At 33.7% G+C, this 26,318-nt stretch overlaps 1 protein-coding gene and 1 long non-coding RNA gene across 2 annotated transcripts in view; one reads left to right on the forward strand and one right to left on the reverse strand.

Annotated features, from left to right (window-relative positions):
* LOC127710169 (uncharacterized) overlaps nt 1–26,318 on the reverse strand; it is a 78,198-nt gene that overhangs the window by 39,127 nt on the left and 12,753 nt on the right. The gene's annotated exons all lie outside the window — the stretch shown is intronic.
* The window catches only part of LOC127709735 (F-box/LRR-repeat protein 5-like), a 70,368-nt gene that overhangs the window by 8,810 nt on the left and 35,240 nt on the right, over nt 1–26,318 (forward strand). The window contains exons 2-8 of the mRNA XM_052215411.1: nt 5,168–5,503; nt 14,994–15,132; nt 18,322–18,555; nt 20,338–20,483; nt 21,478–21,591; nt 22,201–22,283; nt 23,570–24,253. Coding sequence (XP_052071371.1) covers nt 5,168–5,503; nt 14,994–15,132; nt 18,322–18,555; nt 20,338–20,483; nt 21,478–21,591; nt 22,201–22,283; nt 23,570–24,253 — 1,736 coding nt within the window. The remainder of the gene's footprint in view (nt 1–5,167; nt 5,504–14,993; nt 15,133–18,321; nt 18,556–20,337; nt 20,484–21,477; nt 21,592–22,200; nt 22,284–23,569; nt 24,254–26,318) is intronic.

Raw genomic sequence — 26,318 nt, forward strand, 5'->3', positions numbered from 1 at the left:
TTTGATATGCTGAATCTAACCATGTATTTAGATTTTTGATTTTTGGGCCCCGTTATCAACTTTGTCCACATTGAGGTCAAAAGGGTCCAAAATTAAACTTTGTTTGATTTCATCAAAAATTGAATTCTAGGGGTTCTTTGATATGCTGAATCTAACCATGTATTTAGATTTTGGATATTGGACCATGGTAGGTGAATGTCCAATTTAAAATTTTTAAGTTCTTAGACCACATTCATTCTGTGTCAGAAACCTATGCTGTGTCAAATATTTAATCACAATCCAAATGCAAAGCTGTATCAAGCTTGAATGTTGTGTCCATACTTGCCCCAACTGTTCAAGGTTCGATCTCTGCGGTCGTATCAAGCTGCGCCCTGCGGAGCATTTTATTCTAAAACTATTAAGCAGTAGGTCATCTAAATTTGGTGTATGGAATGATCGAAAGGTGTACAATGTACCTGTACATGTCTGGCAGATACTGTATCATCTGTCCTTGACCTTAATTTCATGGTTCATTGGTCAATGTTAAGTTTTCATTGTTTAGTCTGTTTCTAAGATAATATAAGCAATAGGTCAACTATATTCGTTGCACGGAATGATTATAAGGTGTACATGTCTGTCCAGCAGGCTTTAACTGACCTTGAGCTCATTGTCATGGATTATTGATAATGTTAAGTTAATGTGATACTTGAGGAAAAACCTTTTTATTTTATACTTTCTACATAAAATAGATTATGATCAGTAAATTTAAAGCAGTCAAGACATTTCAGTGTGTACACTCTTGGTTGATTACTGGAGTAAAAATTCAGAAAATTGCCAGAGGTCCTATACTACATGTATATAGATAATGATACACAACAATACAAATGACATTAAAAAATTTTTTTTAAAAATTTATTTTTGAAGATATATAGAACTCAAACATTGTATTTGGGCCAATATGTAAAATTCATTTCTTGAAGCGTTTTCTTCCTTTCCTCTGTCCATATATAAAGTAATGAGCATGATTTCTTCAAAACTTTACATTTTAGTTTGGATTGATAAAATGAAGCTCTCTTTTTATTTTTTTTATTTTCTGGTTTGTTGTTCCAGATCTAGAGTTACGAGTACAGATAAAAGTGAATTTTTCACTTGTTGTACCATAATTTGAGTTCGCTTAGATTCATTTAATGGAAACTTTACATGGAATTAGTGAATACTGTTTGATTTTTAAAAAAATTCAATATATCATTCCAGAGTTTTGAGACTTTGAGCATCAGTTAATAAGAAGGCAGTTTATAAATGGCACAGTGATCTCCACAGGCCGTTTTAGCATCACGGCACCGCGATGCTGTACTTTTTTTTGCTGTGATGCTAAAATAATTTCCGCGACACCTTAATTTTTAGCTCACCTGGCCCAAAGGGCCAAGTGAGCTTTTCTCATCACTTGTCGTCCGTCGTCGTTAACTTTTACAAAAATCTTCTCCTCTGAAACTACTTGGCCAAATTTAACCAAACTTGGCCACAATCATCATTGGGGTATCTAGTTTAAAAAAATGTGTCTGGTGACCCAGCCAACCAACCAAGATGGCCGCCATAGCTAAAAGTAGAACATAGGGGTAAAATGTAGATTTTGGCTTATATCTCTGAAACCAAAGCATTGAGAGCAAATCTGACGCGGATAAAATTGTTTATCAGGTCAAGATCTATCTGCCCTGAAATTTTCAGATGAATCGGACAACCCGTTGTTGGGTTGCTGCCCCTGAATTGGTAATTTTAAGGAAATTTTGCCGTTTTTGGTTATTATCTTGAATATTATTATAGATAGAGATAAACTGTAAACAGCAATAATGTTCAGCAAAGTAAGATCTACAAATAAGTCAACTTGACCAAAATGGTCAGTCGACCCCTTAAGGAGTTATTGCCCTTTATAGTCAATTTTTAACCATTTTTCGTAAATTTTTGTAATCTTTTACAAAAATCTTCTCCTCTGAAACTACTAAGACAAATTTAACCACAAACTTGTCCACAATCATCATTAGGATATCTAGTTTAAAAAAATTGTCCGATGACCCCGCCCGCGAACCAAGATGGCGGACATGGCTAAAAAATAGTACAGAGGGTAAAATGCAGTTTTTGGCTCATATCTCTGAAACCAAAGCATTTAGAGCAAATCTGACATGATAAAATTGTTCATTAGGTCAAGATCTATCTGCCCTGAAATTTTCAGACCAATCAGGCAACACGTTGTTGGGTTGCTGCCCCATAATTGGTAATTATAAGAAAATTTTGCAGCTTTTGGTTATTATCTTGAATATTATTATAGATAGAGATAAACTGTAAACAGCAATAATGTACAGCAAAGTAAGATCTACAAATAAGTCAACATGACCAAAATTGTCAATTGACCCCTGAAGGAGTTATTGCCCTTTATAGTCAATTTTTTACAATTTTCATAAATTTTGTAAATTTTTGTGAATTTTTACAAAATATTTTCCACTGTAACTACTGGGCCAAGTTCATTATAGATAGAGATAATTGTAAGCAGCAAGAATGTTCAGTAAAGTAAGGTCTTCAAACCCATCACCATCACCAAAACACAATTTTGTAATGAATCCATCTGTGTCCTTTGTTTAATATGCACATAGACCAAGGTGAGCGACACAGGCTCTTTAGAGCCTCTAGTTTGAAGATGCTATTTTTTCTTGTCTCTTAAGACATTCGTTCCGCAAAATCGATCAGTGTCCTAATTTTTGAACTGTTATCTAATTACCGCTTTTGATCCTAAAAATTATATCACCTTTCATTGTAATCCCTTCAAGTCGGACAATAGAGGCAATTTAGAGTGATTATCTAGGTGTTGATTGGCCTTTGGGTAATAACTGTTCCGATATAAATACCCCAAGCTGACACTTATGACATGACTAATAACACATGATCCAAGCCTATGTGTAAAAAAAAATGTGAACATAATCATTGGGAAAATTGAAATCATACATGTAAACAATTTGAAATCTATGTTTGCATCATGGCAGAACAGAAAAACTACACGGTACCTCAAAGTTGACAAAATGACTGACAAAACCAAAGTTTTACAATGTGCAATTTTAATACGACTGCAAAAAATTTTTGCGGTCGTATAATGGTATCACGTCGTCGTCAGCGTCGTCCGAAGACATTTGGTTTCCTGACAATAACTTTAGTTTAAGTATATGGATCGTTATGAAATTTAACAAAAGGTTCAATACCACAAAAGGAAGGTTGGGATTGTTTTTGGGGGTGATGGTCCCAACCGGTTAAGAATTAGGGGCCAAAAAGGGCCCAAAACAAGCATTTTTCTAGTTTCAGGACAATAACTTGTGTATAGGTATTTTGATGGCTCTGAAATTGTACGACAAGGTTCAATACCACAAGTAGAAGGTTGGGATTCATTTTGGGGGTAATTGCCCAAACCGTTCAGGAATTAGGGGCCAAAAAGGGTCTAAAACAAGCATTTTTCTAGTTTTCAGACAATAGCTTGTGTTTAAGTGTATGGATGTCTCTTAATTTGTACGACATTTTACAAAAAGAAAATTTCTTCAAAATTGATTTTTTTGGAAAGGGGGGCTGGGCAATTTTTTTTCCTTAAAAGAAAATTCTCTTCAAATATTTTTTTTGGAGGGGGGGTTAAAAAAAATTGTTTAGGGGATAAACAAATTTTTTTTGGGAGGGGGGTCAATTTTTTTCCTCAAGATTTAAGAAATTGTCAATTTTCCAAAGAAAAAAATTGGGGGTCACAATTGATTTTGCTAATTCTTTGTATATAGTCTGAGTTATGTCCCTTTATAAACATAAAAATTGCTGAATTTTAGTTTGTCTCAACCAAATGTTATAAAACTTATACACAACCTTTCTAGAGTTATGCGTGTTTACAAATAGAAAAGTTGCTGAATTTTTAGTTTCTGTTCTCTACTTTAGTTAGCCTCAACCAAATGTAATGAGACTTACACACAATGCTTATTACCACAAAACTCAGATCAAGTTCAAATTTGGGTAGCGTCACTTTTACCGTTCTTCAGTTATGTCCCTTTATAATTATGTGATATGCAAGCGGTGGCATCATATGTGTCCACATGTGGACACTATCCACATTTATTCTCTTTGCCATGAAAGTCCTGACAATTTCTCACAAATAATCAAGTACATCCTAGCCAGCCGCAGCCAGTATTGAAGTTAACTGGAATTATTAAATGAAAATGGAAGTCACAATATCAATTTTCTATGAGCTATTACAGTCATTTTATTTAAAAAAAGATATTTTCTTTTGTTTCCTATTCTGACATCGGACTCGGACTTCTCTTAAACTGAGTTTTACTGTGCGTACTGTTGTACTTTTGTTTTTTCTACATTGCCTAGAGGTATAGGGGAGGGTTGAGATCTTAAAAAACATGTTTAACCCCGCCACATTTTTGCACCTGTCCCAAGTCAGGAGCCTCTGGCCTTTGTTAGTCTTGTATCAGTTTTAATTTTAGTTTCTTGTGTATAATTTGGAGTTTAGTATGATGTCCATTATCACTGAACTAGTATACATATTTGTTTAGGGGCCAGCTGAAGGACGCCTCCGGGTGCGGGAGTTTCTCGCTGCATTGAAGACCCATTGGTGGCCATCGGCTGTTGTCTGCTCTATGGTCGGGTTGTTGTCTCTTTGACACATTCCCCATTTCCATTCTCAATTTTATTTTATGAAAACAGTAACGTAATCGTTATTTTTAAAATATTAAGTATAAATCAATAATGGTATATTTTGTTTAAATTCATCACAGTTTCTATTTATTTCTATTAAGTAAGGGTGCCCTAAAAGTGTAGTCCTCGATGCTAAGGATGCCCTTTGAGTAAAAAATTACCTTACCCTTTTGAAAGTTGAAGGAAACACTAGTTTATAGGTAAGTTTCTCAGTTACTATAAGTAATCAACTATATTAAATCAAAAGAATCATTGAAAGAAGTACATGTCCTACTGACAATGGTCACCTGACCTTGACTTGGTTTCTTTGATCAATTTTAAATTTTCAGGCTTTAGTTAATTTCACAGTTACCTTGTGTAAAAGGTCAAATATATTTGGTTACTAGAATGAATGACAAGTAAACATGTCAATCTTGCATCTTTGACTTAATTCTATTCACCCTTAATGGAAGAAATCAATATTTTTCAGGTATCAGAGATCAATTTTGCAGACATTTCACATCTGACAAATCTGTTGGAAAACCTGGTAAATACATTTAAGGAATTTAAAGCACATGAACAAATTGAGAACAAATACATCATGAAGAAACTTAAAGATAAGCTGAGAACATTGTCAGTTAGGAACACTGCTGTTTGCAATTGTCATTCAGACAACCAATTGACAGACATTTTAGAACTGGTGCAAGATGGGTACAAATGTACACAAAAGACAGAAGTTGATCGAAAAAATTTTGGTACAAAGTTGAGGAAGGCATTGGAAGACTTTACAGAGACATTTATTCCTCATATGGAAGAAGAAGAAGAGGTATAACTTTTTACAAAGTATTTCAATATTAATTTTAAGCTTTTATTTCCACTACAGCAGGAATAATGGAAGGTGTACAGGTCTATTGCCAAGGTTCATTTGACCTTCACCTTATTTTCATGGATCATGATCAATTTTTCAGTTATTCTTGATCATATCAGACAGTTCCTCAGTGTATAGGTCAACTATATATTGTTATAGAATGATTGTATTGTATACATGTCAATCTGTCATGGTTCATCTAACATTAACCTTATTTTCATGGTTGTTTTGTCAAGTTTCCGGTATGATGTCAGTTTTTCAGTCACTGTAAGTAATAGGTGAATTATATTTGGTGTATATAGAATCATTGTAAAGTGTTTGGTATATTTTGCCTGACATTGATCATCTAATCTTTGCCTTGTGTTCATGGTTCATTGATCAATGAAAAGTTACATACATGATAGGTCATTTTCTCTGTATTTGTTTAGCAGTAGATCATCTGAGTTTTGTCTATAACAGGATTGTAGGGCGATTCATGTCTATGATAAGGTTTCCTGACGTTGACCTCATTTTCTCAGTATTTGTTTAGTAGTAGATCATCTGAGTTTTGTCTTTAACAGGATTGTAGGATGTTTCTTGTCTATGATAAGGTTTCCTGACCTTGACATCATTTTTATGGTTCATTGATTGAAGTACATGTATATCAGTTTCTATATTAATGTATTAAAGTAATAAGTCAACTATATATAGTCAGTAGACTGGTTGTTAAGAGTACTTAATCTAATTTTCCTGATTTATTGATAAAAAAAATAGTCCATGATGATGTAAAAATCAGATTACCATCTTAAATTTGAATTATTGGTCATCAAGTTCAACTATTTTTGTCTTATCAGGGACTAAACTTAATTCTTTTTCTCCAGGGGTCAGCTTTGCCCCAAAAACATTTTTGTTCAGGGGCCCAACGGAGTCAAAAAGCGAGACATAGGTATGCCGTTTCCGGCGGCGGCATCAACAATGTATTAGTTTGTGATTAGGTCTAGTTTATGGTGAACCACAAGTGGAAGGTCATTGATATTTTGTATGCAGTTGTATAAGCATTGGCACATCTCATTTCCATGGAGATTATTTGGCCCTGCCCCCTCAGTCATGGTCTATTGTATTTGTAGTATTTGTATTTTTATCCATCTGATGAGTTAAGCCTCTTTCAACCGTATATTGGTATGACGTTGGCGTTGGCGTCGTCGTCGTCGTCAGAAGACACATTGGTTTTCGCACTATAACTTTAGTTTAAGTTAATGGATCTCTATGAAATTTTACCATAAGGTTAAATACCACAAAAGGAAGGTTGGGATTAATTTTTGGGGTTATGGTACCAACAGTTAAGGAATTAGGGGGCCCAAAGGGGCCAAAAATAAGCATTTTCTAGTTTCCAGACAATAGCTTGTGGAACGGTGTATGGATCTCTCTGAAATTATACCATAATTTTCCATACCACAAAGGGATGGTTAGGATTTGCTTTGGGGGGGTTATGGCTCAAACCGTTTAGGAATTAGAGGCAAAAAAGGGGGAAAAACAAGGTTGTCCTGGTTAATGGACAAATACTTTACTACAAAACATAATTTAAAGCAGTGTAAGGGAGATAAATCAAATACATCATTTGAATTACCTCCCTTACACTGCTTTTAAATTATGTATAAAGTAATGGTTAATGAACAATTAAGACAATTTAAAACAGTGTAAGGGAGGTAATTCAAATACAACGTTTTGATTACTTCCCATACACTGCTTTTAAATTATGTTTAAAGAAATGCATATTTATAAAAAAGACCAGTAAAAATATCTGCAAATGTTGCATCTTTTTTTTTTTACAAAAAAATCCATATGAAAGATTTGACACCATATTTTAAATTCTATTATAAAATAGATTAAGTTAGCACTATGGTAAATTTAAATGAGTAATTATGGTTGCAAACTCCATTGGAAATTTGTATTGAGATTATGACCATATCTTGAAGGAAAGAATTTTTTTGGGGGAAAAGGGGGGGGGGGGGGGGATAAAAAGAAATTGTGGGGGGTCAATTTTTTCTCATTTCAGATTTCAGAAATTAAAAAGAATTATTCTTCAAATATTTTTTTTTTTTCAAATTTCAAATATTGAAAAATTTCAAGAAGTAATCTTTAAGTGCACAGTATGGCGCATTAGATTTGTAAAATCTTTGACCACATTTATTTATTTGTTATGCCAAATCTAACCGTGTGTTTAGATTTTTATACGACCGCAAAAAAATTTTTGTGGTCGTATATTGGTATGACGTTGGCGTCGTTGTCGTCGTCGTCGTCGTCGTCCAAATACACATTAGTTTTCGCACTCTAACTTTAGTTTAAGTGAATGGATCTCATTGAAATTTTACCATAAGGTTCAATACCACAAAAGGAAGGTGGGGATTGATTTTGGGGGTTATGGTACTAACAGTTAAGGAATTAGGGGCCAAAAGGGGCCAAAAATAAGCATTTTTGTAACTTCCAGACATAACTTGTGTGTAAGTGTATGGATCTCTCTGACATTGTACCAAAAGGTTCCATATCACAAAGGGAATGCTGGGATTGATTTTGGGGGTAATTGTCTCCAAATTTTAGGAATTAGGGGCCAAAAAGGGGCAAAAAACAAGCATTTTTCTAGTTTCATGACAATAACTTGTTTGTAAGTGTATGGATCTTTATGAAATTGTACTACAAGGTTCCATATCACAAAGGGAATACTGGGATTGATTTTTGGGGTAATTTCCTCCAAATATTAGGAATTAGGGGCCAAAAAGGGGCAAAAAACAAGCATTTTTCTAGTTTCATGACAATAACTTGTTTGTAAGTGTATGGATCTTTATGAAATTGTACTGCAAGGTTCCATATCACAAAGGGAAAGCTGGAATTGAGTTTGGGGGTAATTGCCCTAAATGTTTAGGAATTTGGGGCCAAAAAGGGGCCAAAAAACAAGCATTTTTCTAGTTTCCAGACAATAACTTGTGTTCAAGTGTATGAATCTCTCTGAAATTGTACTGCAAGGTACCATACCACAAAGGGAAAGCTGGGATTGAGTTTGGGGGCGATGAATCATAAGGGGGTTCAAAAAATTGGGGGGGGGGGATTTTTTTTTTCCTTTTTTTTCTTTAACATTTTCCATTTTAAATTGGTTATTTCTGATTTATATATAAAAGCAAATAATAATGATATGGTTTGAATAGGGATACATGTGAACCTCCCGACGGGAGTACAATAATCCTGTTTTCAGGGGTCTCCTCCCCCCCTCCCGTTGAAAAAATCCCGTGTATGAAATTTTTCATGAATGAAAAATTTCTGCCCAACATAACATCTCAGGCATCTGGTGTAACTGACATTACCTGAAGTTATATTTTACCTGTAAATCAATTAACATGCATAATTATATGGCTTCACTTGTCAGCTTGGGTGTCAAACATACTGGTAAGCAACGATTTTTACCTCAGGCTAACTGCCGTTGTGTAACAAAAACTGTGTATTTATTGGGTTACTTCCCTTGATTTATCCTGTTTTAAGTTACTTTCCTTTTAATAATGAAAATTTTTAAAAGAATATAAATAAAATATAAATTGAACAAATAATCATAAAAGGATGGTTATTAAATGATTTTAAATGTCTTAGGACAAATAAAAAAATAATAATTTGAAAATTATTTGAGGATTCTATACTTCCTTTTAAGGCTTAAATTGAAATTTATATATTAACTATGACCCTAACTTTACAGATAGTATGAATTTCTGAGTTTGCAAATAAAAACTATTTGCAAGAGAAAAAAAAAAAAAATCAAAACTATTTGCAGACAGCTAAACAAATGTTCTGGTTGCAATGATTGTTTTATAGAATATGAAGTAAAAAATTTAAAGAACATACTGGAAAAAAACAATGTTAGATTGAACATGTAGAATATAAAGATGGAGAAACTTTATAAGTACAAGGGTACTATAAACATAATAAATTGGTTGGAAAGTTGAAGAAAACACACTTTAAAAGACCATTTTTACAGCACACGGTTACATTTACAACAAAATTAATGTCGATTAAAAACCTCCTGATCTGAGTCCTAATCTCCTGACCAAAATTTCCCAATCTCCTGATCTGAGTTTCACAGTCCATCACATGTATGAATAGGTAAATTGAAAATTTTTAAGTTCTTAGACCACTTTCATTCTGTGTCAGAAACCTATGCTGTGTCAAATATTTAATTACAATCCAAATTCAGTGCTGTATCAAGCTTGAATGTTGTGTCCATACTTGCCCCAACTGTTCAGGGTTCAACCTCTGCGGTCGTATCAAGCTGCGCCCCAGCGGAGCATTTTATTAATTTTGGTTCCAGTTTTCAAATTGGTCTACATTAAGGTCCAAAGGGTCCAAAATTAAACTTAGTTTGAATTTAACAAAAACTGAATATATGGGGTTTTTGATATGCTGAATCTAAAATGTATTTAGATTTTTGATTTTGGGCCCAGTTTTCAAGTTGGTCCAAATTGGGGTCCAAAATTAAACTTTGTTTGATTTAAACAAAAATTGAATATATGGGGTTCTTTGATATGCTAAATCTAACCATGTATTTAGATTTTTTATTTGTGGGCCCCGCTATCAAATTGGTTCATATTGAGGACAAAAGGCTCCAAAATTAAACTTTGTTTGATGTCATCAAAAATTGAATTATTGCAATTGGGGTTCTTTGATATGCCAAATCTAACCGTGTGTTTAGATTATTAATTTTGGGTCCCATTTTTTAAATTGATCTACATTAAGGTCCAAAGGGTCCAAAATTAAACTTAGTTTGATTTTAACAAAAATTGAATTCTTGGGGTTCTTTGATATGCTGAATCTAAACATATGTTTAGATTTTTATACGACCGCAAAAATTAAAAATTTTTTGGTCGTATATTGGTATGACGTTGGCGTCGTCGTCGTCGTCGTCGTCGTCGTCGTCCGGCGTCGTCCGAAGACACATTGGTTTTCGCACTCTAACTTTAGTTTAAGTGAATGGATCTCCATGAAATTTCACCATAAGGTTCAATACCACAAAAGGAAGGTTGGGATTGATTTTGGGGGTTATGGTACCAACAGTTAAGGAATTAGGGGCCAAAAAGGGGCCAAAAATAAGCATTTTTGTAACTTTCAGACAATAACTTGTGTGTAAGTGTATGGATCTCTCTGACATTGTACCACAAGGTTCCATATCACAAAGGGAAGGCTGTAATTGATTTTGGGGGTAATTGTCTCAAAATTTTAGGAATTAGGGGCCAAAAAAGGGGCAAAAAACAAGCATTTTTCTAGTTTCATGACAATAACTTGTGTGTAAGTGTTTGGATATTTCTGAAATTGTACTACAAGGTTCCATATCACAAAGGGAAAGCTGGAATTGAGTTTGGGGGTAATTGCCCGAAACGTTTAGGAATTGGGGGCCAAAAAGGGGCCAAAAATAAGCATTTTTCTAGTTTCCAGACAATAACTTGTGTTCAAGTGTATGGATCTCTCTGAAATTGTACTGCAAGGTACCATACCACAAAGGGAAGGCTGGGATTGAGTTTGGGGGTGATGAATCATAAGGGGGTTCAAAAAATTGGGGGGGGGGGATTTTTTTTTTTTTCTTTTTTTCCTTTTTTTTTTCTTTTAAAATTTTCCATTTTAAGTTGGTTATTTCTGATTTATATTTAAAAGCAAATAATAATGATATGGTAGGAGATACACACCAAACAGGATGTGTAAATTATTATATAATAAGTATTGTGCAATAGCAAGAAATTTTCAATTGCACAGTATTGCACAATAGCAAGAAATCTTCAATTGCACAGTATTGCGCAATAGCAAGAAATCTTCAATTTAACAGTATTGCGCAATAGCAAGAAATATCCAGTAGCACAATATTGCGCAATAGCAAGAAATTGTCAATTGTACAGTATTGCACAATAGCAAGAAATATTCAATTGCACAGTATTGTGCAAAAGAAGATACTTCGTATAAATTGCTTATTTCTTGATCAATTTCAATGGGGTTTTATTCTTGAATTCTTGGGGTTCTTTGATATGCTGAATCTAAACATGTGTTTAGATTTTTGATTATGGGCCCAGTTTTCAAGTTGGTCCAAGTTGGGGTCCAAAATTAAACTTTGTTTGATTTCAACAAAAATTGAATATATGGGGTTCTTTGATATGCTGAATCTAAACATGTATTTAGATTTTAGATTTTTGGCCCAGTTTTCAAGTTGGTCCAAATCGGGGTCCAAAATTAAACTTTGTTTTATTTCAACAAAAATTGAATATATGGGGTTCTTTGATATGCTGAATCTTACCATGTATTTAGATTTTTTATTTGTGGGCCCGCTATCAAATTGGTTCATATTGAGGTCAAAAGGGTCCAAAATTAAACTTTGTTTGATTTCATCAAAAATTGAATTATTGGGGTTCTTTGATATGCCAAATCTAACCGTGTATTTAGATTTTTAATTTTGGGTCCTGTTTTTTAAATTGGTCTACATTAAGGTCCAAAGGGTCCAAAATTAAACTTAGTTTGATTTTAACAAAAATTGATTTTTTGGGGTTCTTTGATATGCTGAATCTAAACATGTGTTTAGATTTTTGATTATGGGACCAGTTTTCAAGTTTGTCCAAGTTGGGGTCCAAAATTAAACTTTGTTTGATTTCAACAAAAATTGAATATATGGGGTTCTTTGATATGCTGAATCTAAACATGTATTTAGATTTTAGATTTTTGGCCCAGTTTTCAAGATGGTCCAAATTGGGGTCCAAAATTAAACTTTGTTTGATTTCTACAAAAATTGAATATATGGGGTTCTTTGATATGCTGAATCTTACCATGTATTTAGATTTTTTATTTGTGGGCCCGCTATCAAATTGGTTCATATTGAGGTCAAAAGGGTCCAAAATTAAACTTTGTTTGATTTCATCAAAAATTGAATTATTGGGGTTCTTTGATATGCCAAATCTAACTGTGTTTTTAGATTTTTAATTTAGGGTCCCGTTTTTTAAATTTGTCTACATTAAGGTCCAAAGGGTCCAAAATTAAACTTAGTTTGATTTTAACAAAAATTGAATTCTTCGGGTACTTTGATATGCTGAATCTAAACATGTGTTTAGATTTTTGATTATGGGACCAGTTTTCAAGTTTGTCCAAGTTGGGGTCCAAAATTAAACTTTGTTTGATTTCAACAAAAATTGAATATATGGGGTTCTTTGATATGCTGAATCTAACCATGTATTTTGATTTTGGACATTGGACCATAATAGGTAAATTAAAAAAAATTGAAGTTCTTAGACCACATTCTTTCTGTGTCAGAAACCTATGCTGTGTCAAATATTTAATCACAATCCAAATTCAGAGCTGTATCAAGCTTGAATGTTGTGTCCATACTTGCCCCAACTGTTCAGGGTTCGACCTCTGCGGTCGTATCAAGCTGCGCCCAGCGAAGCATTTTATTTATTATGGGCCCAGATTTCAAGTTGGTCCAAGTTGGGGTCCAAAATTAAACTTTGTTTGATTTCAACAAAAGTTGAATATATAGGGTGCTTTGATATGCTGAATCTAACCATGTATTTTAATTTTTGGGCCCCGTTATCAAATTGGTCCACATTGAGGTCAAAAGGGTCCAAAATTAAACTTTGTTTGATTTCATCAAAAATTGAATTGTTTGGATTCTTTGATATGCTGAATCTAACCATGTATTCAGATTTTGGATATTGGACCATAATAGGTAAATTAAAATTTTTTAAGTTCTTAGACCACATTCATTCTGTGTCAGAAACCTATGCTGTGTCAAATATTTAATAACAATCCAAATTCAGATCTGTATCAAGCTTGAATGTTGTGTCCATACTTGCCCCAACTGTTCAGGGTTCGACCTCTGCGGTTGTATCAAGCTGGCTCAGCTGAGCATTTTATTATAGTTCGTTCTTATGTTGTACTGTTACACCACTGTCCCGGGTTATGGAGAGGGTTGGGATCCCGCTAACATGTTTAACCCCGCCACATTCTGTATGTATGTGCCTGTCCCAAGTCAGGAGCCTGTAATTCAGTGGATGTCGTTTGTTTATGTGTTACATATTTGTTTTTCGTTCATTTTTTGTAATTAATTTTTATATAATATATAATTTTTAATTCATAAATTAGTTTTCTCGTTTGAAAATGATTTACATTGTCATTTCGGGGCCTTTTATAGCTGACTGTGCGGTATGGACTTTGCTCATTGTTGAAGGCCGTACGGTGACCTATAGTTGTTAATTTCTGTGTCATTTGGTCTCTTGTGGAGAGTTGTCTCATTGGCAATCATACCACATCTTCTTTTTTATATGGTCTATTGACTTTGAAAATTTTGCTTAGTTTACATGTATTAGTTTGTGATTAGGTCAGTTCAAGGGGAACCATAAGTGGTAGGCCAATGTTAATTGGTATTCAATTGTATAAGCATCAGCACATCTCATTTCCATGGAGAATATTTGGCCCCACTCACTCAGTCATGGTCTATTGACTTTGAAACATTTGCTTAGTTTATATGTATTAGTTTGTGATTAGATCAGTTTAAGATGAACTGCTAATGTTATGTCAATGTAATTTGGTATGCAAATTTATTGGCATTTGCAAGTCTTATTTCCATGGAGATTATAAAGCCCAACTCCCTCATCATGGTTCATTGACTTTGAAACTTTTACATGGTTTACAAATTAATGTTTGTGTTTAGGTTTGTTGAAAGGGAATGACTTATGATTAGTCAATGGTATTTGGTATGCAGTTGTATTAACATTGGCACATATATAATTATTGCCACCAGAAATACATGTATATATCATAAGATTTGACAATACTGATGTTAGTACATTTCCCACCAAAATTGCTGCCTTCAATTTGAACCTCCTGGTGACATTTTGACAATATGGCTGTTTCTATAAATCGTAGAAGATTTCATAAATAGTGATGCATAGACAAGATATCGTCAAATACGGGCTTGTAATTACTCCCTGGTCATCTGGAATGAATCTCTGAAGCAATGTAGATTCAACAGTTTAGACAAAAACACTTAACAAAAATAAAATAATCGTAGACGCTTTAAGAAGATAGATAAGAACACATGTTTAGAGAAGGGTATATGTCAAATTGTGACTTCGCAACCAAAACTTAGTTGTCTAACCAGGTTTTGGTTATTTAAATGAACTAACTGGTTTCTGGAAATACTCTTTTCAAACCCCGCTTTGATTAAACAATCAGGTTTCTGTTTGGTAACAGTTTTTGTTTAAATCATGGGGGAAAGGGTAGAAATGGGATTCACTGCAAAATATTTTACAGTTGCCAGCTGGGCGATCCGGAAGATGAGATATATTCACCCAGCCAACAATCTGGTCACCTTGGGCAACTGTGCAATCGTTAAGTTTAGTCCTTGTTTAAAGAACACTTTGTGACAATACTGATGATATTGTGTACTTTTATATTGTAGGTGTTTCAGCCAATGTTAATCAAGTATTTTACTACTGATGAACTACGCAGAATTAAATTCAAAGTTTTGGAAAAACACTTCTGTCAGAATAACAATTGTGCAAAAGATAAATTTCCAGAGAAAACAGATTCTGTATTGAGTAAGTAAATTCAATGAACACGGTTATGTTTTCTATATAAGAAATTGTTTCACATTCCCTGAAAACTTTTCTTCTTCAATGAACTTTAGAAAACAGTTTTTATCTTTATATAAAAAAAAGAAGATGTGCTATAAATGCCATGAATATAAAATTAAGGAGATGAGGTATGATTGCCAATGAGACAACTATCCACCAAAGTTCAAATAAAGTTGATGTAATGAGACTATCCACTAAAAGTTCAAACGGAGTTGATGTTAGCAATTATAGGCAACCACACAGCCTACTGTATAGTCTGCTATAAAGGCCCTGACATGAAAAATATAAAATGATTCATTGAGAAGATTAATAGCTTAATTTATAACAAAACAATTTACGAAAAACAAATATGACAGACATGAACCAACAACAATCACTGAACTACAGGCTCCTGACTTGAGACAGGCACATAAAGAATGTGGCCGGATTAAACATATTTGTGATCACTGCTTGCTTATGAGACAAATTTCCACCAAAGACCAAATGATCTAAAAGTTAGCAACTGTAGGTCACTGTACGCCTTACAACAATGAACAAAGCACTTACTGCATATCATGCTAGAAATGGCCACGAAATGAAATATGTAAAACAATTTAAACGAGAAAACTTATGGTCTTTAAATAAAAAACAAGAAACAAAAACAAATATGATATGCAACAACAAAAGACAGCCACTGCATTACAGACTCCTGACTTCGGAAAGACACATAAAGAATTATGTCTGGTTTACATAATTATCCACTTTGTTGACATTGATTTTATGTTCTTTAACATTATTATTACATGTAGTTCTTGTGTATATTGATATAATTATACTCTAGGAGTTGGGGCTATAATGCATTCACCTTGTTTGTTTGTCTGGATGTTCATCCATCAAATATTTTTCATCCCATTTTTATACGCCCGCAAAAAAATTTTGAGGTCGTATATTGGTATGACGTCGTCGTCGTCCGAAGACACATTGGTTTTCGCACTCTTAACTTTAGTTTAAGTGAATGGATCTCTATGAAATTTTACCACAAGGTTCAATACCACAAAAGGAAGGTGGAGATTGATTTTAGGGGTTATGGTACCAACAGTTAAGGAATTAGGGGCCAAAAAGGGCCAAAAATAAGCATTTTTGTAACTTCCAGACATAATTTGTGTGTTAGTGTATGGATCTCTCTGATATTGTACCACAAGGTTCCATATCACAAAGGGAATGCTGGGATTGATTTTGGGGGTAATTGCCTACAAATTTTAGGAATTAGGGGCCAAAAAGGGGCAAAAAACAAGCAGTTTTCTAGTTTCCAGACAATAACTTGTGTGTTAGTGTATGGATTTCTCTGATATTGTACCACAAGGTTCCATATCACAAAGGGAATGCTGGGATTGATTTTGGGGGTAAATGCCTCTAAATTTTAGGAATTAGGGGCCAAAAAGGGGCAAAAAACAAGCATTTTTCTAGTTTCATGACAATAACTTGTGTTCAAGTGTATGGATCTTTATGAAATTGTACTACAAGGTTCCATATCACAAAGGGAAAGCTGGAATTGAGTTTGGGGGTAATTGCCCAAAACGTTTAGGAATAAGAGGCCAAAAAGGGGCCAAAAATAAGCATTTTTCTAGTTTCCAGACAATAACTTGTGTTCAAGTGTATGGATCTCTCTGAAATTGTACTGCAAGGTACCATACCACAAAGGGAAGACTGGAATTGATTTTAGGGGTAATTCCCTAAAAATTTTAGGAATTAGGGGCCATAAAAGGGCAAAAAAACAAGCATTTTTCTAGTTTCAGGACAATTACTTGTGTGTAAGTGTATGGATCTTTATGAAATTGTACTGCAAGGTTCCATATCACAAAGGGACAGCTAGGTTTGAGTTTTGGGGAATTGCCCTAAATGTTTAGGAATTTGGGGCCAAAAAGGGGCCAAAAATAAGCATTTTTCTAGTTTCCAGACAATAACTTGTGTTCCAGTGTATGGATCTCTCTGAAATTGTACTGCAAGGTACCATACCACTTAGGGAAGGCTGGGATTGATTTTGGGGTAATTGCTTCAAAATTTTAGGAATTAGGGGCCAAAAAGGGGCAAAAAACAAGCATTTTCCAGTTTCAGGACAATAACTTGTGTTCAAGTATATGGATCTTAATGAAATTGTACTACAAGGTTCCATATCACAAAGGGAAAGCTGGGTTTGAGTTTGGGGGTAATTGCCCTAAATGTTTTGGAATTTGGAGCCTAAAAGGGGCCAAAAAAACAAGCATTTTTCTAGTTTCCAGACAATAACTTGTGTTCAAGTGTATGGATCTCTCTGAAATTGTACTACAAGGTACCATACCACAAAGGGAAGGTTGTTATTGAGTTTTGGGGTGATGAATCATAAGGGGGTTAAAAAAATTGGGGGAGGGGATTTTTTTTTCCTTTTTTTTTCTTTAAAATTTTCCATTTTAAATTGGTTATTTCTGATTTATATATAAAAGCAAATAATAATGATATGGTTTGAATAGGTAAATTAAAATTTTTTTAAGTTCTTAGACCACATTCATTCTGTGTCAGAAACCTATGCTGTGTCAAATATTTAATTACAATCCAAATTCAGTGTTGTATCAAGCTTGAATGTTGTGTCCATACTTGCCCCAACTGTTCTGGGTTCGACCTCTGCGGTGGTATCAAGCTGCGCCCTAGTGGAGCATTTTATTCTCGGTATTATTGAACTAAAGGACTTGATATCTGGGCAGTCGCTTGTAACATTTACACATTTTTCGGATTTATCAGGCACCTACTTCCTTTTTTCTGATACTTTGAGTTACAAATGGGGTATGCTTAGCAGGGCAACCAGTGCACTGCATGTCTCAAATTTTCTAGTCATATGCCTTTTATATAAAATTTATAACAAGAAATATTTACAACATAAAATTTATATTATTCTACATACATGAAGGGAGCTTTTGTCCTGCCCCCTCAGTTCTTTGCTAGAGTGAATAGGATTATACCATTTATAGTTACTTAGGCAGTTAAATGTATAATCTTGCTCAATACTCTCCTATACCAACCATGATATTTATATATACTTCTTAAAAAGCTGAGGAAAACCAATTTAGCATGATGCCCAGTATTTTATATGGTATGCTAATAAATGAGGTTTTCTTATGACATCTCCCAAACTACTTTCAGGTGATTCATCAGATGAAGAATGCACAGAAAAGCTTGAACCAACTAAGGAGAACGTTTTGCCTGGTGTGAAAAGTTGTGTAATAGATAAAGTACCCGATGAGGTGGCAATACAAATATTTTCTTACCTTAATCCACAGGACTTGGGCAGGTGTGCTCAAGTTTCACATCGCTGGAATAGACTGGCATTAGACACAAGTTTATGGAGAAACTTTTTACCTATTCAATGGTCCAAAGGTATAAAGGGTTATACGCTGGAGTTATATTTCAGCTTTAAGTTACTTAAATGAAGCTTTAAGAAGAGTGGTAAAGAAACTATTTTAGTACCTTTTGCATCTTTGTGCTTATTCCTTAAGTTTACATGAAAAGTCCAGTTCTTCAATACTACATGACCTATTATAATGTATCTTGGTATTATGTTACATCTGATCATGTATCAAAAACTGGTTCAGTAGACATAAATTTCACTGCCAAAATTACAGACTTTGGACTTTGAAAATTTAGTGAAAATAAGTTATACAGACTTTTTTTTTCGAAACGTCTTCACATATTAAGCTTAATTTTAGTATATGAGTCTACTATGATGAGTTACAGATCAAGTTTACGTTTGGTTCTGCTCTGATGATTTTTGCCGAAATTACGGGCTTTGGACTTTGAAAATTTCATGAAAATAAAACTTATTCACATCAGGGCTTCTAAAAATATTTGAGTCAGTCGGACAATTTATGTCTTATCCTGATTTTAATCCCTAAAGACTTAGTATCAAAAGGCAGTCATGGTAATCAGTTGGGCATCAAATAAACAATGATTGACATAAAAACGATATTAAACTTGACCTTTTGATATAAATTCAATATTCTGACGTTTACTGCTAAATTCACAGTGCATCATTCGAAGTGTTCAATATCAGCATACTAATATCTGCCTTTGACTCTTTATTTGTGCAAACTTACGCTGTCAAAAACTTTTACTTTCGTTTCAAAAAATACATTTTCCTTATACTGCATGTTGACTTGACTATGGAAGAATACGAACCAGAGATGGATACATAAAATCCATTTACATTTACAAGGAACGACTAAGTTTAAGAAGCTCTTTCCATGTTATTTCTTCAAGAAAATACTCGAAATATATCGAAAAAGGTATCAGTGATAATTTTAGCATTTATGAAGAATTCAGAGGCATAATTAAATCTCACACATGCTCACACATGTACTAGTTCAAACCACATGGTTCTGGCGATTTTTCGCTTAAAACCTTTATTACTTTCTTTTTAAATTTTTCATCAAATCATATTTCTATAAATATTTCTGATAATCTTAATCATTTGACTAAATTAATTAGATGCAAACTGCTGAGATTTAAGAAAATAACTAAAAAGACCGATCAACGTCCGGTTCATTTTGAATAGTTTACCTGTCGCCTGAACAGGTAAATTTTAGCTGTCGGACAGCTAATTTACCTTGATTGTAATTATAGGGTATTAAAGTAGGGTATGTTTTGATAGTACATGTACTTATTCATCATGTCACTTTTATAACTGGAAATGTGTGGCTGTTTTAGGCAAAAGGTCAGGTAAAAAAATTTGCATAAACTTCAATTTTTTCCTGAATTATGTTATTATGGCAAACCCACGTTATATGTTCGTTTCAGGCACATCGAGTCAAAAATTTAATTTAACGGTCAAATCCAGACAGTACGACCGTTTTGGAAGCCCTGATACACTCTTTCATTCTCAAATTTCCACTCCTAAAAATGGCTTCATGCTTTTTTGGCGAGCTGGACCATTCATGTCGTTCCAACACATCTAGTTTCTCTCATATATTATATATATATTATATCCAAGTTTAGACTAACATATTTCTATTACTTTTGTATCTAAGTGATGATCTATTATCATCATCATCTGAAATATAGTATATAAAAGTTTTATATTGTAGATGCTGTTTTACAGGGAAATATTGAATAAATGTAGTAAATGTTCCCAGTAGGTTTTAATGAGATACTATGATTTTTTAGGAGTTTGGAGTTTTACTCCCATGGTAGATATAGAAGTAGAAGAACAAAACTTGTTAGAGAACAATGATGATGTAGCCATATTTTATGATGAAGATGCAGACATTGATGAATCTGAAGAAGATGATGATACTAAACAGATTAAAAGGGTACTATGTACATTATGTTAGCAATGTACATTTTTACTTAAATGTAGGGAAATTCTCATGCATGTATAGTTAATGTTATAGTCACAATAAAGAATTTTCAAATTCAAAAAAGGTCTTATAGCGACCCTACTTTCTAATAAAAGAATATTAGTAATCTCAAATCAAACATACACTACTGAACAGAGACAGTTACTAAAACAAGCTTGTTTGTAATGGGGTTCTTGTGTAGGTGTGTTCATTTCTAAATGGATGCATAATTTTCTGACTCAACACCAGGGCTTCCAAAAAATATTTGAGACAGCTGAACATTATTTGTCTTATCCCGATTTCAGTCCCTTAAAACTTGGTAACAAAAGGCAAGCATTTTAATCAGTTGGGCTTCATATAAACAATGATTGACACAAAAACGATTTTAAACTTGACATTTGATATAAATTCGTAAACTGTTCAATTGACAGTGCATCATTTGAAGTGTGCAATATCAGCGTACTAATATCTACCTTAGAGACTATTTGTGGAAAATTACTCGGTCTTGCATTGATCAAGTGAGTGGCATTTGTAACCCCAAAGAATCAAAAAAAATTTATGTGAACTCATTGGAATCTGGTCACTGGTATTACAGTAGTCACAACAAGCCAAGCTACTATAAAACAAGTGCAAACACATGGATCTAAATAGCTAAAATAATTATTAAATGCAATACATTAAACAAATAATGATAATTTAGGGGGTAACTTTAAAAGGGGATTAATAGTTTTAACTTCTTTTTAATAATGCAGTATGAAATACGAAAATGAGAAAATGTGGAACAAGGTATTTCTTGAAAACTTTATAAAAAGTGAAAAATATACATGTATTTCATACAAAACAATTTCATTTGTATATTTACATTTTAATTTATAATTAAATGGTGATAAAACTCTATTCAATATAACACCATGATTTATTTCAGACAAATATTGTTGCATAAACTTTTGTGTTCTTTCTATTTAAGATAAAAAGGGAAACGAGTATGTTGACATGTATGATGAAGTATCTATTACCTAAAGTAGGGTATGGTGTAAAGACAATAAATCTTGCTTTCAGTCAAGGTCTTGTTAATGGTTTGGTAAGTGTTGTAAACGTAAGATTCCCAGCCTTCATATCTATAAATAAACATCATCTTTGTAGAAAATAACACGATTTATTCACACTGCATGTATCATACAGACGTTACAAAGTTCACATAAAATACAAAACACACTGCATTCACTCCGACAGTGCACACCATTCCAGCTATTCTGTTCATTCGTCAACAGTCCCATTCAAAACATCTCTCTCCTCTCACATCACTAGGGAAACAACGTTAACACTGTATTGCATAATCACAGACACGTAGACAAAGTCACAGTCACAACAGTAAGTATTATGGTTCTCAGTCATTCATATAAATGTATAGTATAAGGGAGATAATTAAAAGATAATTTACAGTTACATGTATAAAATTTATATATTTATACTGTAGATTGAAATAATCTGGAAATGTTGTCAAGACTTCTGAGACAAGCAGTTAACTTGATGGTTGAATGATCAGTGTATCACATAAAGTGTAGCTACTTAAAAAGAAAAAAAATATGCATCTTTTGATAAAAAATAACTAAATTGAACTCTTTTCTCTCATATTCTACATTTTATTTGGAGTCCATCTTGTGATTTTAGCATTGGTTTCTTTTTTTAGTTGTATAAGATGCTGTCATTATGTCCACTTGTTGAAAACCTAGATTTGACTCATACAAGGGTATCAGATCTTGGCTTTAAAAGGTTAGTAGAAAATAAAATGCTAGCAATATTGTGATGAAATATATTAAGTTGTATGGAATTGACAAATATGAAAAATCTTATAAGCTCTTTGTACATCTTTTTTTTTCTGGAGGAATTAATAGAGTGAAATATCAACACTAGTTTAAGTAATCATTTGTACAATTAAGCTATAAGAAGTAAGATTCTTCAGAAGATTAAACCAGTGGAGCAAAAACATCTCAATACTGATTTAGGTCTTACCTATTAACTTGATTCTTTAAAAATGACATACCCACTTGGTTGTCTTGTGGTAGCATATATGCCTCTATTGTGGGAGTTTAGGAGTTCAGTTACCTATTGGATCAAACCAAAGACTTAAAATTGGCATTTGCAGCTACACAATGAAGCATGTGCCTTTAGCAGTAAATAAAGACTGTTTGGCTCAGAACCAGAATAATGTTGTTAGGAGGGCTTAAAAGTCTTCTTGCAGACTGTTTCCTTGTTAGCTATTAAGCTAGAAAATAAAAACTTAGCAATTTGATTGACAACAAAGCACTGTATATTGGTATCTCATTTACATGTAATTGTCCTGTCACATATGAGTTGTTTATACTGTTTTTGACCTTCTTTCATTGATAGAAATAGTGCATACATCACTATGTAATATCAGTCTGCTATCAAGAAAAGGTACCTATTTAAGGTACTCCTATTTTTTTTGTTGCATTTTAGTGAATAAAATATTTTTTTCTACATGTTATTATTTTCGATGTAAAATTAGATACTGATTGAAATTTCACTTCAATTAAATAGTTCGTTACTTATTTTTCAAACTAAAATTGATTTATTTATCAATTAATATCTACAGGAACTGTACAGAAAAGATTTATTGATGATTTTTGTCTAGCCTTTACGGAGTCAAAAAGCGAGACAAAGGTATGCTGTTTCCGGCAGCGGCGGCAGCAGCATCAACAATGTATTAATTTTTTATTAGGTCAGTTTATGAGGAACCACTAATGGTAGATCAATGGTATTTGGTATGCAGTTGTATTAGCATAGGCACATCTCATTTCCATGGAGATTATTTGGCCCTGTCCCCTCAGTCATGGTATATTGGCTGAATATTTTGCATACATACAAGTATTGCTATTTTAATTTCAACATTTGCATTTTACTATCAAATAACAAAAAGGCAAGACATTTCTTTGTGTTAACAGTTTATTATCTAATCGATAAGTTGTTGCAGATTGCAGTCTAAAATTGAACTATTGTTTTAATCAAATAAATAAATTGAAACTTTTGTTTTTCAGCCTTGGTAGAAATGGGTGTGGAAGTAATCTAAAAAGAGTAGATTTAGCTGGCTGTAAGAATATTACTGATGTGACTTTAGAAAGATTGTCACAAGCATTACGTTCAAAACCTGAAATCAGACATGAAGACATCGATGATACCAATCACGAAGAAAAGAATGAAATTGAATTGAATGAAAAGGGAGATAAATCTCTGACTTCAAAAGATTCAGATTGTCATTTGACTTGTAGACAGAATATTAGAGAACAAATAGTCAGTGAAGACTGTAATATTTCTTTCATGAATGACATAGAAGATCATTCTCCAAGAACTTCAGAAATTTTGGCAAACCAGAAAGGCAGATCTGTTGACATAACAATGGCAGCAACTCCAACATTAAAGGTTGGCTATATAACTGAGGAATCTCCTAGATTGACGTTTAACACTGGGAATATTTCTTTGTTTGGACAAAGGACTAGTTTATGTTGTCCCAAGAATTGTTGTTTGGAATCTCCATCAGTTAAACTTTTTGATCAGAATTCCAAAAGCATGAACTTTAAATATCTGACTGAAACAGATGAATGGACTAAAATCTGTGCTAAAAAACATGGACATGAATCTGAAATCATCTGTGATAATTTAGCATGTGGACTTCAGTATCTCAATTTATCTGGCTGTTCTCATATTACAGATAAAGGGATAAGGTAGGTTTAGTTGACTGGTATGCAATTTATCTGGACTAGCAGTAATTCAAATTTTGTTTAAGAAGTGTGGGGCTGAACAGAAGGAATATGGTGTAATAGTTCATGATACCCCTACACACATATGACAAATCTCTAATCCACATTGAGGCCTTCAACACTGAGTTTGTATATCATCAAAGAGTGTATGTGATCTCTAGATTTGAATGGACCTATGAAGTGGGCTTTTGAAAGTTGGAAAGGAAATTAATGTTTTACACTGCCAAGCAAAGTTTTGCTAGCTTACAAAATTCCAGTAGATAACAAAAAATCAAGAGGCAAAGTTAAAGTCTTACAGAAACGAAAAGTAATAATTTGTGTGTAGTTATTGAAGCTCACTTTTATATGCCCTGCCTATGATAGATGGAGGAAATATGTTTTCCAGTCCTCAGTCTATATACATGTATGTCCTTGTGTCTATCCTATATCAGGTTCAATGGGCACGAACTTGCTAGGAGGGCCTAGGGGCATGCCCCCGCCCCCCGAAATTTTTTGAAAAATCCTGCATTGTGAGAGCTTTGAGAGTCATGTTTTGAAGATACCAAATATATAAATTCACTAGGATTAGTAATATTGAACACAATATCATGAATATACATTTTCTTCATAAATTTTATTAATTCATTCTCTTGTAAATTCAATTATACAACCACAATCTGTCCTTGGTTCAAACATCGAGAAATTTACGTTCCCTGACCTCTTAATCGTATTTGCGTTTTGACATATGTCTGTTTTCAATTGATGCCAGTCTTTTATTTGGCTTTCCCAGTTGAGCACCTTTCACATACTTCAAAAATGACGCCATCATGCCATGATTGTCCTAATTTAGATATCGACCAATCAAAGAAGCCGATACAAAATGTATTTATCTTCAATACCGTAAGCTATAAGTTTAAGCGGCCTCATTATAAAGAGTAAATGGGGAGTTCACCAGGATACCAGGTGAAGGCCTGTCTGTTGAAAACGACTAGATTTTAGGGAAGCGAACAGTGACAAAATACAAATACACTTTGGACCGGTGATTTGACAATATAAACTAGTCCCTCAGGAAATTTTCCACAAACCAGTCGGATTAGTAACAACAGAATAATTACAATTAAATTTACAAGCCATTGGTGTCGGATTTGTGGCTAAATTCAAAGACTGCTCCTCTGAAACCACACAACAGAATTTAATGAAACTTTGTAGATAGTAAGGACATACTATGTAGATGTGCAAATTGACAGGAAATCATGATTCAATTTTTTTTCTAGGAGTTATGCCCCTTTGAACTTAATTTTGGCCTAAATATACTACTGCAACAGTTTGTCATCACAACTCCTCTGAAACCACACTTGAGAATTTCATGATACTTTGTAGTTAATAAGGATATACTATGTAGATGTGCATATCGACGGAAATTATGATTCAATTTTTGTCTCGCCTGCTTCGTCGCGGAAAGCGAAACATAGGGACATCTCAGTTTGTCAACCGTTTTCAGGCCCTGCCCACTAGATCATGGTCCAGTGACTGAATTAATAAGCTATGTTGCTGTCCATCAGATTGTCTTTTTCTGAATTTTATGCACATATGCGAGACATATCTCTGTGTCAACAGTTTATTTTTTTAGGAGTTAATATAAGCCCCTTTGAACTTAGAATTTTGGCCTATACAGCTGCAACAGTTCGTCATCGCAACTCCTGAAACCGCACAACAGAATTTCATGAGACTTTGTAGTTAATGAGGACATAGTATATAGATGTGCATATCCACAAAAAAATGTTATCAGTTGACTTTATTAGGAGTTCTAAGTCTTTAAAGTTAGGAATCTGATGAGATTTTGTTTGCCCAGTGACAATGCGGGGGCATGGGGTATGTGAGCGTGCTCACAAAGGTTCATTAATTGGTAAACTGTAGTTATCTGTTGAGTTTAAATTGTTATAATCAGGAAATTAAAATGGGTCATTGGAATTAAGGTGAGGGCTTTTATGCCCCCGCTGTAGCGGAGGGGGCATTAAGTTTTACCCTTGTCCGTCTGTACGTACATCTG

This window comes from Mytilus californianus, unplaced genomic scaffold (assembly GCF_021869535.1).
Source record: "Mytilus californianus isolate M0D057914Y unplaced genomic scaffold, xbMytCali1.0.p SCAF_1, whole genome shotgun sequence".
Lineage (NCBI taxonomy): Eukaryota > Metazoa > Mollusca > Bivalvia > Mytilida > Mytilidae > Mytilus > Mytilus californianus.